Consider the following 16,047-nt stretch of genomic DNA (forward strand, 5'->3'; position numbering starts at 1 on the left):
CAAATTTGTGCTGGAACTCAAAACATAAAAAAGAGTGATTCATGTTACCAGCCCAAGACACGCGCATGTATCAATTTTATTCATTTGTTCAACTAACTTCAGTCAAGATATATTTGATGTATAACTCGATATACCACTACCAGAGCAGCAGAGCTTGTCACACTACGTATGGGGTAGGCACGAGCACCAGCGGTGTCTTGCGGTGGAAGGTCAGCCTACCGGCCTCCTCCAAGCTCACCTCCTCGGCCAACGTCCCCTCCGGCAGCTCCCACTCAAAGCCGTACAGCATGTTGGCCAACGTGAACTCCACGTTCGCCACCCCCATGACCAGTGCGGGGCAGATTCGCCGGCCGGCGCCGAATGGCATCAGTTCCAAGTGAGCGCCACGGAAGTCCACCTTGCCGTGCCTCCCGCCGGCCTCGAACCTCTCCGGCTTGAACTCCTCCGCGTCCTGCCCCCAGCTCACGGGGTCCCTCCCGATGGCCCACGCGTTCACGAGAACCCGCGACCCCGCCGGCACATCGTAGCCGCCGATCTCCACCCTCTGCAGCGTCTCCCGCGGCAGAAGCAGCGTAATCGGCGGGTGCAGCCGCAGGGTCTCTTTGACGACCATCTTCAGGTAGGTCAGCTTCGGCAGGTCGTCCGGCTGCACCCGCTGCTCGTTGCCGGCGACCACGGCCCTGATCTCCTCCTGCGCTTTCTTCAGCACCTGCGGCTTCCGGATCAGCTCCGACATCGCCCACAGGATCGTCACAGAGCTCGTGTCGACGCCGCCGATGAACGCGTCTAGGAGGACAGCCTTGACGTGGTCCCTCGTGAAGCCGTGCTCCTCGCAGATTCTGACGAGGGCATCCACCAGGTCGCCGCCGCCGCTCTCCGGCCTGGGGCGCGCGGGGTCTTGATGCTGCTCCAGCACTTCCTCAAAGAAGTCATCAAGGTCTCTAAAGATCCTCTCCCGGCGCGCGACGATGCCGGCGAGCCGGTCAAGGAGGCGGCCGGCGGTGTTGGGGAAGAAGTCCTCGGCGGAGAAGCTGGCCGACATGTCCACGGCCTCCTGTAGCACGTGCTGGAACCGCTCGTACTTGCCCCCGAACGCCTCCGCGCCGTACACGCTCCCGTACGCCACCGTGGCGATCACGCCGTCGGCGACACGGAACACGTGCTCGTCCAACGACACCGGCCCTGCAGCGTCGCCCAGGGCGGCCATGAGCCTGTCCACCTGCTCCCGCCGTGCAGCCCAGGCGGCTCCGACGCCGCGCGCGCCGAGGAGCTCCGCGGCGAAGAGTCCGCGCATGTCGCGCCAGTAGGCGCCGTATGGCGAGAAGGAGATGCTCTTGCGCCCGTAGGAGAGCCGCGCGGGTCCCGGAGACGCGGGGCGGTTGCAACAGTCGGCGTCGTGGGCCTTCATGACGTCGCGCGCCGCAGCCGCGGACGAGACCACCACCGTCGTCATCGCGCCGAGGCGGAGTAGCATGACGGGGCCGTGCCGCCCGGCCAGGTCGCGCAGGTTGCGATGCGGTAGAGGGCCCAGTTGGTGCAGGTTGCCGAGCACCGGCACCCGCTTCGGGCCCGGCGGCAGCTTCAGCCGCCCTTCCTCGGTGATGCGCTTCGTCACCAGCAGGTACGAGACGACGGGGATGAGGATGCCAGCTAGGAGGAGGAGGGGTAGTGAGATATCCATCGTCTTGGCCGGAGGTTTAGCTAGCTCGCTCACTGACGAGGTGCTGCTGCTCGTGGACGGTCGTCGGGGGTTTATAAAGTGACTGGCAAGGACCTTATGATTGGAAGCCATTGATTGGAAGAAAGAATGACGAGGGGCCCATATCCCCCCTGAAAATTGGGAGGCGGGTGGAGATTAGGAAGCTAATTGGTTTGATGTCAAAAATTGATAGTGTCAAATTTTGGCAACTATTAAATGTTGGTTACAGATTCGTTTCATATTAATTTTCATTGTCAACCACACAAACAATTTGGGGTAGAGATTAGGATGCTAATTGGTTTGATGCCAAAAATTGGAATGCCAAATTTTGGCAATTGTTAAATGTTGGCTAGAGATTGGTTGCATACCCATTTTCGTTGTCAATCATACAACAGGTTGGGTGGAGATTAGGAGGCTAATTGGTTTGATGCCAAAAATTGGCATGCCAAATTTTGGCAACTGTTAAATGTTGGCAAGAGAATGGTTGCATACCAATTTTCGTTGCCAATCACACAAAAAGTTAGAGGTGAAGATTAGGAGGGTAATGCCAAATTTTGGCAATTGTTAAATGTTGGCTAGAGATTGGTTGCATACCCATTTTCGTTGCCAATCACACAACAGGTTGGGGGCAGAGATTAGGAGGCTAATTGGTTTGATGCCAAAAAATTGACATGCCAAATTTTGGCAACTGTTAAATGTTGGCAAGAGAATGGTTGCATACCAATTTTCGTTGTCAATCACACAAAAACTTAGGGGTGAAGATTAGGAGGCTAATTAGTTTGATGCCCAAAATTAGCATGCCAAATTTTGGCAAGTGTTAAATGTTTAGAGATGGTTGCATAACAATTTTCGTTGCCAATCACACAAAAGGTTGGGGGGAGGGGGTGGAGATTAGGAGTCTAATTAGTTTGATGCCAAAAATTCAGGGGGCGATTAGGAGGCTAATTGGTTTAATGCCAAAAATTGGCATGTCAAATTTTGACAACTATTAAATGTTGGCTAGAGATCTATTGCATACCAATTTTCATTGCCAATCACACAAAAGGTTGTCAAATGTTGAAAACTTCTGATTTTGCCAAATGTTGCTTGCCAAATATTGGTAACAAACCAATCAGCCTCTAGTTAACGAACACATCCCGTAATAGTCCGTTGGTTTAGAGTTTTCACAATGGCATGGTGAAGGTTTAGTAAATCATTTGACACCAAGTACCATTTGATCCAACATTGAAATTCCTAGAAGATTTTAATTCTTAACTCTAAAAATAAACACTACAATTTGTTTTTGCACTAGATGAACAATTTCTTATATTGCTGAATGTGTTTTTAGTTATTTATGAACAACTTTAGTTAGTTAATTCTTCATCGACTGAGGGCTAGTTGCTCCCGCATATTCCCATGATATGCATGCTATCGCTCTTAATTTTACGACACCTACATGTTGTCTTGCCGTTATTTTAGATCCCTTTGGGAAGATGAAAAAAATCCAGGTCAATGACTTGTGGACTCCATCTTCTCACCACCTGATCGGCCGGTGGCACGTGGCATGCCCCTTCTATGTTTTGAGAGTTGGATCGGTTGGTTATTTTGAACTTGCTCACCACATATGCCATATCACTATACTGCCAAAAAACTTGTAGGTTGCTCACCACATATGTGTCATGTGGAATCGGTTGAACCTAGCTACTGACGTATGTATGCATCATTTTGGTGATTAGAGGGAGAGCAAGGATTAGAGCGAGTGTGGACTTAGATTTTCTAGCGCAATAAGAACTGTTTATTTCGGAGTTCGGATGATACATGTGTAGTTTGACGTGACATGGTAATCGCTCTATCAATTCTTTAAAGTCATTTGACATTATTGGTTACTAGTCACACCTCGCCACCACCTGGTCATGGACCAGCTCAATAAGGTGTTGCAACGTTTTGTGTGTGTGGATACGGGGACCAAGCCCTCAACCGTCCTCATCCCATGTAGACGCACCTAGCCACCACATGTTGTGCGCTTGCGTACTGTACCAGGCATCCTACTCGTTGTAGTGGGATGCAACCACAATTGATGGAGAGCATCCTTCGAGGCGTCATCTCGATCTCTGCTAGCTTCAAGTTGTCGTTTTATAGGAGGCCAACCTTGTCATAGCTATACGTTCAACCTATAATCTTAGGGCATCTCCAGCCGTCCCCCCCCCCCAGGACGCCGAAAAAGCGACGTCTATGGTCGAACCAGCGTTTATTTCGGCATGGGGGTGATTGCATTCCCAGTCGCCTCCCCCAGGTCGCCCCCAAATCGGCACAAACTCGGCAATTTGATTCAAATTTGTACAAACACGGCACAAACTTGGTGGTTTCATTCAAATTTGTACAAAAAAACAGAAAACAAACTACGCCTACTACGCCGCTGCCGCCGCCCGCCTTCTACATCCCGAGGAGTTTGTAGAACCTGGTGTAGTCGCCGCCGTCGTCGTCATCGTCGTCACCGCCCTGCAGCCCGCCGGAGCATCCACCGTCCCTGTTGCACCCCTGACTAGGGTTGCTGACGCGCACGGGGTTGGATGACCCGGGCGCATCCTCATCGTCGCTGTCGAGGACGACGACACCGTCCTCGTCACGTCCGCGGCGCCGGGCCTTGATCTCCTCGTAGGCCTGGTGCTGGCGCTCCACCTACTCGCGAACGTAGTCCGCCGTCGCCCACTTGAGGGCGGTCTCGTCGGCGGCGGCCATCTCCGTGTGCTCCTTCTTGACGGGGAGCAACACCGGCTCAGTCTTTGGCCGAACGAGGCGGAGGGAATGAGGGGACGGGCGGCCGCCCTCATTGATGACGAGGGCGCCACTGCGGGTGTGGCACCCAAGCGGCGTCTCCTGCGGCTCCGACTTGATGGGGCAGAGCATCGGCGACCCGGAGGAGAGCGAACCGGAACCCAACGACGAGGAGGTCGCCGCCTCCATTTGCCGTGGCATCTAGGAACTACCGCGGCGGTGAGAGAAGGGCGGGGGCGCCGGGTACTCGAGGCGCACTGTGTTGTCGGTCTCAATGTGGTCAAGGACGGCCTCAGGGGTGCGGCCGGGCATGCCCCACCATTTGCGCCGCCGGTCGGTGTTGAGGCGGCCGCGGGAGATGGTGTCGTTAGTGGAGGCGACCTGGTCTTCGTGGCGGCGGTCGAAGTACATCGTCCACAGCATGTGGCTGTCGGCGGCGTACCTCGGCTCGTTCTGCTGCGCCTTTGACAACGACAAATGGATGCAGGCAATCTCGGCGCGTCGTTCAGCCCCGGTGGGCACCCGGGGCACCTGGACGTCACCAGCGCTCAGCCTCCACAAGCACGACACCCGCATGTATGGGGGTGTTGGGTAGTCGGCCTCGTAGAGGAGGCGCGCCTCATCCTCGCGAAGATGGCGTCGGCCGAAGCAGTTCACCACCGCGGCGTCGCCTTGGTAGCGCTTGACCATTGCTCATCAGCGGGGAGAAGAGGGGGGAGAGTGGTGATAATCCCCATGTGCAAGGAATCATCATAGCAATTTCCAAAGGTGGAAGTGATAAGTATGGAGTGTCGAACCCACAAGGAGCTAAAGGTAAGATCAATATTCTCTCAAGCCCTATCTGCCACTGATACGACTCTACATACACCGAACGTTTGCTTCCAACTAGCAACGAGAAATAAAACTAGGTTGTGGGTATGAAGAGGATAAATTTGTATGATATCGGAGAGCTAAAATATAAAAGTAGGTGTTGTTATCATGAAGTTAGAATATATTAGTAAATATTATAAATAGCGAGTGTGTAATAATGGTGGATCGGTGTGTGGAATTGTCCTAGGCAATCGTTAACAAGACCGGTAATCACTATTGCAGTTTCATATGAGGGAGAGGCATAAGCTAACATACTTTCTCTACTTGGATCATATGCACTTATGATTGGAACTCTAGCAACCATCCGCAACTACTAAAGGTCATTAAGGTAAAACCCAACCATAGCATTAAAGCATCAAGTCCTCTTTATTCCCATAGGCAACAACCCCCTTAGTCGGGTTTGTGTTTCAGTCACTCACCAACCCACTATAAGCGAATCATGAACGTATTGCGACACCCTACAGCGAGAACCCCTCACGCTTGCGCGACACGGCGGGCGCCATAGGGCAACATCAAAGTAAAACATACAACTCATACCAATCTAGATCATCAATCAACCCAAAGACAAAAGATATCTACTCAAAACATCATAGGATGGCAACACATCATTGGATCATAATATGTGGCATAAAGCACCATGTTCAAGTAGGGATTATAGCGGGGTGCGGGAGAGTGGACCGCATAAAAGAGATGAGGATGGTGATGATGATGGTGATGTTGATGAAGACGATCACCGCGGCGATAATTCCCCTCCGAATGGCACTCCGGTGCCACCGAGAGAGAGGAGGAGAGGTTCTCCCCCTTGTGCTTCCTCCTCCATGGCCTCCCCTGGATGGAGAGAGGTTCCCCCTCTGGTCCTTGGCCTTCATGGTGATGATGGCCCCTTTGGGATCCTCCTCCATGCCCTCCGGTGATGATGGCCCCCTCCGGCAGGGCGCCAGAGAGGGCCTGGATTGGTTTTAGGTGGCTACGGAGGCTTCTGGCGGCGGAACTCCCGATCTAGGTTAATTTTCCAAGGTTTCTGTATTTATTGGAATTTTTGGCGTCGGTCTCACGTCAAGGAGCTGCCCGAGGCGTCCATGAGGCAGGGGCCCACGCCCAGGGGGTGGGCGCGCCCCCACCCTCATGGACAGCCCGGGACTCTTCTGGCCCAACTCTTTTACTCCGGGGTCTTCTTTTGGTCCATAAAAAATGTCAAAAATTGGCACGTCAATTGGACTCCGTTTGATATTCCTTTTCTGTAAAACTCAAAAACAAGGAAAAAACAGAAAGTGGCACTGGGCTCTAGGTTAATAGGTTCGTCCCAAAAACCATATAAAATAGCATATAAATGCATATAAAACATCCAAGGTTGATAATAAAATAGCATGAATACTTCATAAATTATAGATACGTTGGAGACGTATCAAGTGGCTTCTGTGGCGAGAAGAGACGAGAGAAGAGGTGAGGTGTGGCGATTGTGGCATTCACCGGTGGGGAGGTCAGCTTTTATAGCCGAAGCGGGGTGGTGAGAACCTGCTCGCCGGGTGCCGCGTGGCGGAAGCGGGCGGGACGCGCGGCGCGGCGCCTTCACTGTGCCGCCCGTGAGGCATCAATGGGAGGCTGACCGGCATGACATCCTAGGCATTTATTCCCGCGGGAACCGAGGTGATGAGGACGATGAAGCGGCGTGTCGCTGACTCGGCGGGCCCATTCCTGTTCGTGCCAAAATCAGTTTCCCCAGCGCGCTGGGTTTGGCCTGGGTCCGTCGGCGCCAGTTTCGGCCCAAACCGGCGAAAAATGGGCTCCTGAGGACGTGACTGGGCCGTTTTTTGGGCGCCGGCGCTAAAAATGGCCTGGGGCCTGTTGGGGTGCGGCTGGAGATGCTCTTATGTACATGCTATACATTGGATCATGTACTATTTGAAACATATCAAAAGACAGAAACAAAAGAACTTATGGAAAGAAATTTGTGTTGCCTCACATGAGAGAATATTCTTTTTTTGTTACCCGAAACCGTAGAACGAGTCTGATAAGTGCCACACGTGTGGCACGGACACAAGGCAACCGTAAAATAGGGGCATGGAGTATCCCTCCTAGGGGATTTGTGAAGCTGAATGTTGATGCCTCTTTCGATCATGATCTCCTTCAAGGTACAACTGGTGCGGTCCTAAGAGATGATAAGGGAAGGTTCATCATTGGAGGAAACTGGAGGATTGACTGGTGTGATAGTATATTAACAGCTGAAGTTCTGGCTCTTCAATTTAGTTTATTCCTAGCACAGAAGGCGGGCTGCAATCGCCTTGTTGTAAACTCAGATAACATGGAAGTGATCAACATAATCAAGAATGGAGGACACTCGGCGGGAGCGGCAGCTGCAGTTTTTGATGCTTGTTACTTTTTGGCTTGTGATTTTCCTAGAGTTAAATTTGAACACTGTAATAGGGAAGCAACTAGAGTGGCCCATGAAATAGCTAGGTTAGCAAAATTTTCAGCCACTAGGGATTGGTTTGAGGAGCCGATGAAGGATATTATACCTCTTCTTATGGATGATGTAACAATTATTTCTAATTAATAAAGTTGAAGTTTTATTTCAAAAAAACACATGGCAACTCCGAACATTTCTAATTATGAAGGAAAGCTAGTCTATCTTAGAGATGTATTCTAGAAAAAAGTCTAACTTAGAGATGTATTCTAGAAAATGTCTAACTTAGAGATGGTGTTCGACCCAAACTTGAAGAGCTTCTGGAGAATAGGCCTTCCTGAAGTGGCAAAGTGATTGACACGAACAAAACATTTACAAAATCCTTCACTAAAGTGGCATATATTTGATCCTCAAAAAAGTGGCATATACTTTCCATTGAGTCTAACATGAACTCATTACATTGACTTGTCGTGTAGATCCACTACTACTCTAGGACACAAGCTTATCATCAAAGTCTAGCAAAACCCTAGTTATGAGATTATGGAAAAAGTCAAAGGGGACGAGCGTACAGCTCAGGGTGGTACTATGTTCCTCCTCCTATTCGTTCGGAGCTGCTTCCACATCCTCCCTACCTTCTCCTTCTCCACTAGCCACGGGGCATGTGAACGGCTTCTCAAGTAGATTCATGAAGTGTGTGAAGCCCTACGAAGGAATCCATATTTCACAAGAGAACCAAACACATGAAGAGACGCTTCAACTCCATCCGTGATTAAGTCTCGGAGGGAGACATAGTGATTTACAAAATACATACGGATCTGAATGTGGCAGACCCGTTGACTAAGCCTCTTCCATGAGCAAAACATCATCAGCACCAAGACTTCATGGGTGTTAGAATCATTACAATGTAATCTAGATTATTGACTCTAGTGCAAGTGGGAGACTGAAGGAAATATGCCCTAGAGGCAATAATAAAATTGTTATTTATATTTCCTTATATCATGATAAATGTTTATTATTCATGCTAGAATTGTATTAACCGGAAACTCGATACATGTGTGAATAGGTAGACAAAACATAGTGTCCCTAGTATGCCTCTACTAGACTAGCTCGTTAATCAAAGATGGTTAAGTTTCCTGACCATAGACATGTGTTGTCATTTGATGAACATGATCACATCATTAGGAGAATGATGTGATGGACAAGAGCCATCCGTTAGCTTAGCATAATGATCGTTAAGTTTTATTGCTATTGCTTTCTTCATGACTTATACATATTCCTTTGACTATGAGATTATGCAACTCCCAAATACCGGAGGAACACATTGTGTGCTATCAAACATCATAACGTAACTGGGTGATAACAAAGATGCCCTACATGTGTCTCCTAAGGTGTTTGTTGGGTTGTCATAGATCGAGATTAGGATTTGTCACTCCGGGTATCGGAGAGGTATCTCCGGGCCCTCTCGGTAATCCACATCATGATAAGCCTTGCAAGCAATGTGACTAATGAGTTAGTTGCGGAATGATGTATTATGGAACGAGAAAAGAGAGTTTCCGGTAACGAGATTGAACTAGGTATGAAGATACTGACGGTCGAATCTCGGGCAAGTAACATGCCGATGACAAAGGGAATTACGTATGTTGTCATTGCGGTTTGACCGATAAAGATCTTCGTAGAATATGTAGGAACCAATATGAGCATCCAGGTTCCATTGTTGGTTATTGACTAGAGATGTGTCTCGGTCATGTCTACATAGTTCTTGAACCCGTAGGGTCCGCACGCTTAACGTTTGCTGACGATTTGCATTATGAGTTATGTGTTTTGGTAACTGAAGATTGTTCGGAGTCCCGAATGAGATCACGGGCATGAAAAGGAGTCTCGAAGTGGTTGAGAGGTAAAGATTTATATATTGGACGATAGTATTCGGACACCGGAAGTGTTTCGGAATGTATCGGGTACATATCGGAGTACCGGAGGGGTTACAGGAACCCCCGGGGGAAAGATATGGGCCATAGGAGGGAGGCAAGGCAGCCCACAAGGGGGTGGTGCCCCCCCATGGGGAGTCCGAATTGGACTAGGGGAGGGGGCGCGGACCCCCTTTACTTCTCCTCCCTCTCCTTCCCCCTTTCCTCTTTTGGTAAAAGGAAAGAGGGCCGAATTGGACTAGGGGTCCAAGTGGGACTCCTCCCACTTGGTGCACCCTAGGCCGGCCTCCTCCCCTCTCCCTCCTTTATATATGGGGGCAAGGGGCACCTCTAAGCACATCAATTGTTCTTAGCCTTGTGCGGTGCCCCCCTCCACCGTTTGCTCCTCTAGTCATATTGTCGTAGTGCTTAGGTGAAGCCCTGCGTGGATCACTTCACCATCACCATCACCACGCCGTCGTGCTGACGAAACTCTCCCCTCAACACTTTGCTGGATCAAGAGTTCGAGGGACATCATCGAGCTGAACATGTGCTGAACTCAGAGGTGTCGTACGTTTGGTACTTGACCGGTTGAATCGAGAAGACCTTCGACTACATCAACCATGTTAAACTAACGCTTCCGCTTTCGGTCTACGAGGGTACGTGGACACACTCTCCCCCTCTCATTGGTATGCATCTGCTAGATAGATCTTGCGTGAGCGTAGGAATTTTTTGAAATTGCATGCTACGTTTCCCAACACGCAGACGCACTTATGCCTCCTCGTCCGTGTAAATAACCGTAAGCTCGTCCTCCAGATCATACCTAAGCAGCCATTCCTCGGTCGAGAGGCCCGTGGCGTCTGCTCGGAGATCCAGGGTTGGATGGCTACCAAGAGAGCTTTCTTTCGCTCCCAAATGTCCTGCCCCAGGTTGGCATCCCACCCTTTCACGAATTGTCGCAACAACTTGGCACAGAAATGCCAGGAGTCGACGGCCAAGAGGGAGCGATGAGGGGTCACGCGAGCCTCGTGTCATCGTGCGGCCACCGCAGCAGTAAACCCTGGCTAATTCAGCCAGAAGGTTTCGAAGTGGTAGCGGGGTGGCTGTGGGGTGCTCATTATCCTAAGAGAGGACAAGGGGACGTGATCGGAGCCAATCCGAGTTATCACCCGGAGCGACGCTAGGGGACAGTGGATGTCCCACTCAATAGATACGAAGACCAGGTCGAGGACCGAGCGGGTCGGATCCAATTGGCGATTGGTCCAAGTAAACATGGCACCAACTCTATCTAGCTCGCGAAGCCCCATGTCCGCGATGGAGTCATTGAACATCTGCATCTGGGGGAAGTTGACCAAATTATTGCTCTTATCTTCCTCCGACCGGATGAGGTTAAAGTCGCCGCCCACCACCACCGACAGCTGGGCAACCACGACTTTCCAACAGAGCTCAGCGCGGAAGGCCTCATAGCGGCGGCGATCTGCCGGTCCATAGACCGCTATGACCTCCCATTTGAAGTTTAGGGCCCACTCAAAAATCTCCATGCAAACGAAGAACTCGCCCCGGTCCATGCTTCCTACCTCAAAGGTGGCATCCTTAACACCTAGAAGGATTCCACCTGAGTGGCCCGTGCTGCCACTAGATGGGAGTCAATGCCAAGAAAATAGGTCGGAGCTCAAATGTTCGAGCTCCGAGAGGGAGAATTCCGTACGCATCGTTTCTTGGATGGCCAGAATGTCGATTCTCTTGTTACTCATGTACTCAATCAATTGGCGGCGCCGGCCATCTTCATCGAAGCCGCGGATGTTCCAGAAGAGGGTTTGCATCACGAGATCATCGGGGGGCTGCTTGACACCAAGACTCGGGACGCGTTCTGGGCGCGGAGGGCTGCAGTGCAGGAGCGAGTGCAGCCCCGGATCTCAGCGGGATCAGCCACCGCACGCGGCCGAGCGCTCGGGGTGGCCTCAGTAGAGGAACAGGTGGAGGCCTGAAGGCACGCACGGGTCTCGGCAAGGCGCCCATCGAGGATCTATCGTGTGCGAATTGCCTCAATCTGAACTAACGGGGGGCTGAAGGAAATATTCCCTAGAGGCAATAATAAATTTGTTATTTATCTTTCGTTATATCATGATAAATGTTTATTATTCATGCTAGAATTGTATTAACCGGAAACATAGTACATGTGTGAATACATAGACAAACGGAGTGTCACTAGTTTGCCTCTACTTGACTAGCTCGTTGAATCAATGATGGTTACGTTTCCTAACCATAGACATGAGTTGTCATTTTATTAACGGGATCACATCTTTAGAGAATGATGTGATTGACTTGACCCATCCGTTAGCTTAGCATGATGATCGTTTAGTTTGTTGTTATTCCTTTCTCCATAACTATACATGTTCCTATGACTATGAGATCATGCAACTCCCGAATACCAGAGGAACACTTTGTGTGCTACCAAACGTCACAACGTAACTGAGTGATTATAAAGGTGCTCTACAGGTGTCTCCGATGGTATTGGTTGAGTTGGCATGGATCAAGATTAGGATTTGTCACTCCGATTGTCGGAGAGGTATCTCTGGGCCCTCTTGGTAATGGACATCACTATAAGCCTTGCAAGCAATGTAGCTAATGGGTTAGTTATGGGATGTAGCATTACGGAACGAGTAAAGAGACTTGCCGGTAACGAGATTGAACAAGGTATTGAGATACCGACGATTGAATCTCTGGCAAGTAACATACAGATGACAAAGGGAACAATGTATATTGTCATGTGGTTTGACCGATAAAGATCTTCATAGAATACGTAGGAACCAATATGAGCATCCAGGTTCCGCTGTTGGTTATTGACCGGAGATGAGTCTCAGTCATGTCAACTTAGTTCTTGAACCCGTAGGGTCCGCACGCTTAACGTTCGGTGACGATTGGTATTATGAGTTTATGTGTTTTGATGTACCGAAAGTAGTTCGGAGTCCTGGAAATGATCACGGACATGACAAGGAGTCTGGAAATGGTCGAGACATAAATATCGATATATAGGACGGCTATATTCGGACACCAGAAGTGTTCCGGGTGATTTCGGAGAAAACCGGAGTGCCGAAGGGGTTACCGGAACCTCCCGGGGAAGTATTGGGCCTTAGTGGGCCTTAGGGGAGAGAGAGCAGCAGCCCAGGAGGTGACGCGCCCCCCTAAGGGGAGTCCGAATAGGACTAGGGGAGGGGTGCGGCCCCTCTTTCCCTCTCCCTCTCCCTCTCTTTCCTTCCCCCTTCCTCCTTCCTAGTAGGACTAGGAAAGGATGAATCCTACTCCTACTAGGAGGAGGATTCCTCCTCTCCTTGGGCGCCACTAGGGCCGGCCGGCCTCCCCCCTTGCTCCTTTATATATGGGGGCAGGGGGGAACCCTAGGACACACAAATTGATTGTTCCACGCCGTGTGCGGTGCCCCACTCCACCATAATCCACCTCGTTCATATCATAGCGATGCTTAGGTGAATCCCTGTTCCGGTAGCAACATCATCGCCGTCATTACACTGTCGTGCTGACGAAGCTCTCCCTCGAAGCTCTACTGGATCGTGAGTTCGCGGGACGTCACCGAGCCGAACGTGTGCAGATCACGGAGGTGACGTACCTTTGGTGCTGGGATCGGTCGATCTGAAGACGTATGACTACATCAACTGCGTTGTCATAACGCTTCCGCTTACGGTCTACGAGGGTACGTAGACAATACTCTCACCTCTCGTTGCTATGCATCACCATGATCTTGCGTGTGCGTATGATTTTTTTGAAATTACTGCGTTCCCCAATAGTGGCATCTGAGCCAGGTGTATGCGTAGATGTTATATGCACGAGTAGAACAGAAAGGAGTTGTGGGCGTGGGTATATACATATTGCTTGCCGTCACTAGTTGATTCTTGATTCAGCGGCCCAGACCGACATTACGCGTACGCTTACGCGAGACAGGTTCTACCGACGTGCTTCACACACAGGTGGCTGGTGGGTGTCAGTTTCTCCAACTTTAGTTGAATCAGATTCAATGAACGGGGTTCTTTCTGAAGATCAAAAAGCAATCACTATACCGCGTTGTGGTTTTTTGATGCGTGGGTAAGAACGGTTCTTGCCCAGCCCATAGCAGCCACGTAAAACTTGCCAGAACAAAGTAGAGGACGTATAACTTGTTTTTGCATGGCATGTTGTGATGTGATATGGTCAAGACATGATGCTAAATTTTATTGTATGAGATGATCATGTTTTGTAACACAGTTATCGGCAATTGGCAGGAGCCATATGGTTGTCGCTTTATCGTATGAAATGCAATCGACATGTAATTGTTTTACTTTATCACTAAGCGGTAGCGATAGGCGTAGAAGCAATAGTTGGCGAGACGACAACGATGTTTCGATGGAGATCAAGGTGTCAAGCCGGTGAAGATGGTGATCATGACGGTGCTTTGGAGATGGAGATCAAAGGCATAAGATGATGATGGCCATATCATATCACTTATATTGATTGCATGTGATGTTTATCCTTTATGCATCTTATTTTGCTTAGTTCGGCGGCAGCATTATAAGATGATCTCTCACTAAATTTGAAGGTATAAGTGTTCTCCCTGAGTATGCACCGTTGCTACAGTTCATCGTGCCGAGACACCACGTGATGATCGGGTGTGATAAGCTCTACGTTCACATACAATGGCTGCAAGCCAGTTTTGCACACGCGGAATACTCGGGTTAAACTTGACGAGCCTAGCATATGCAGATATGGCCTCGGAACACTGGAGACCAAAAGGCCGAGCGTGAATCATATAGTATATATGATCAACATAGTGATGTTCACCATTGAAAACTACTCCATCTCACATGATGATCGGACATGGTTTAATTGATATGGATCACGTGATCACTTAGATGATTAGAGAGATGTCTATCTAAGTGGGAGTTCTTAAGTAATTTGATTAATTGAACTTTAAGTTATCATGAACTTAGTACCTGATAGTATTTTGCATGTCTATGTTGTTGTAGATAGATGGCCCGTGCTGTTGTTCTGTTGAATTTTAATGCGTTCCTAGAGAAAGCTAAGTTGAAAGATGATGGTAGGAACTACACGGATTGGGTCCGTAACTTGAGGATTATCTGCAAATCTGCACAGAAGAATTACATCCTGGAAGCACCGCTAGGTGACAAACCCGCTGCAGAAGCAATGCCAGATGTTATGAACACCTGGCAGAGCAAAGCTGGTGACTACTCAATAGTTTAGGGTGTCATGCTTTAATCTTCCTGATGATAGTGTCATTGATAGAGTTCTTCAATCACTGCCACCAAGCTCCAAGAGCTTCGTGATGAACTATAATATGCAAGGGATGGATAAGATGATTCCTGAGCTCTTCGCAATGCTAAAGGCTGCGGAGGTAGAAATCAAGAAGGAGCATCAAGTGTTGATGGTCAACAAGACCACCAGTTTCAAGAAAAAGGGTAAAGGGAAGAAGGGGAACTTCAAGAAGAACAACAAGCCAGTTGCTACTCAAGTGAAGAAACCCAAGTCTGGACCTAAGCCTGAGACTGAGTGCTTCTACTGCAAAGGAACTGGTCACTGGAAGCGGAACTGCCCCAAGTATTTGGCGGAGAAGAAGGATGGCAAAGTGAAAGGTATATTTGATATACATGTTATTGATGTGTACCTTACTAATGCTCGCAGTAGTGCCTATTTGATACTGGTTCAGTTGCTAACATTTGCAACTCGAAACAAGGGCTACGGATTAAGCGAAGATTGGCTAAGGACGAGGTGACGATGCGCATGGGAAATGGTTCCAAAGTCGATGTGATCGCCGTCAGCACGCTACCTCTACATCTACCTTCGGGATTAGTATTAGACCTAAATAATTGTTATTTGGTGCCAGCGTTGAGCATGAACATTATATCTGGATCTTGTTTGATGCGAGATGGTTATTCATTTAAATCAGAGAATAATGGTTGTTCTATTTATATGAGTAATATCTTTTATGGTCATGCACCACTGATGAGTGGTCTATTTTTACTAAATCTTGATAGTAGTGATACACATGTTCATACTTCATAGTATTGAAGCCAAAAGATGCAGAGTTGATAATGATAGTGCAACTTATTTGTGGCACTGCCGTTTAGGTCATATTGGTGTAAAGCGCATGAAGAAACTCCATTCTGATGGACTTCTGGAATCACTTGATTATGAATCACTTGGTACTTGCGAACCATGCCTCATGGGCAAGATGACTAAAACTCCGTTCTCCGGAACAATGGAGCGAGCAACAGAGTTATTGGAAATCATACATACTGATGTATATGGTCCGATGAACATTGAAGCTCGCGGTGGATATCGTTATTTTCTCACCTTCACAGATGATTTGAGCAGATATGGGTATATCTACTTAATGAAACATAAGTCTG

The 16,047-nt window shown here is 49.1% G+C and overlaps 1 protein-coding gene across 1 annotated transcript; it reads right to left on the reverse strand.

Moving 5' to 3' along the window:
• Window positions 1-44: 44 nt before the first annotated feature.
• On the reverse strand, window positions 45-1,727 carry LOC125556349 (4-hydroxyphenylacetaldehyde oxime monooxygenase-like). Its single transcript, XM_048719099.2, has one exon. The coding sequence runs from the start codon at window positions 1,679-1,681 to the stop codon at window positions 158-160; it is 1,524 nt and encodes a 507-aa protein (XP_048575056.1). The 5' UTR covers window positions 1,682-1,727; the 3' UTR covers window positions 45-157.
• Window positions 1,728-16,047: the final 14,320 nt, after the last annotated feature.

Source organism: Triticum urartu, chromosome 5A, assembly GCF_056163025.1.
Source record: "Triticum urartu cultivar PI428250 chromosome 5A, HENAU_Tu73, whole genome shotgun sequence".
Taxonomy (NCBI): domain Eukaryota; kingdom Viridiplantae; phylum Streptophyta; class Magnoliopsida; order Poales; family Poaceae; genus Triticum; species Triticum urartu.

What these genes read in the sequence shown, in the direction of transcription:
- LOC125556349 (XM_048719099.2), bottom strand. Translation starts at nt 1,681, where the DNA reads ATGGATATCTCACTACCCCTCCTCCTCCTAGCTGGCATCCTCATCCCC.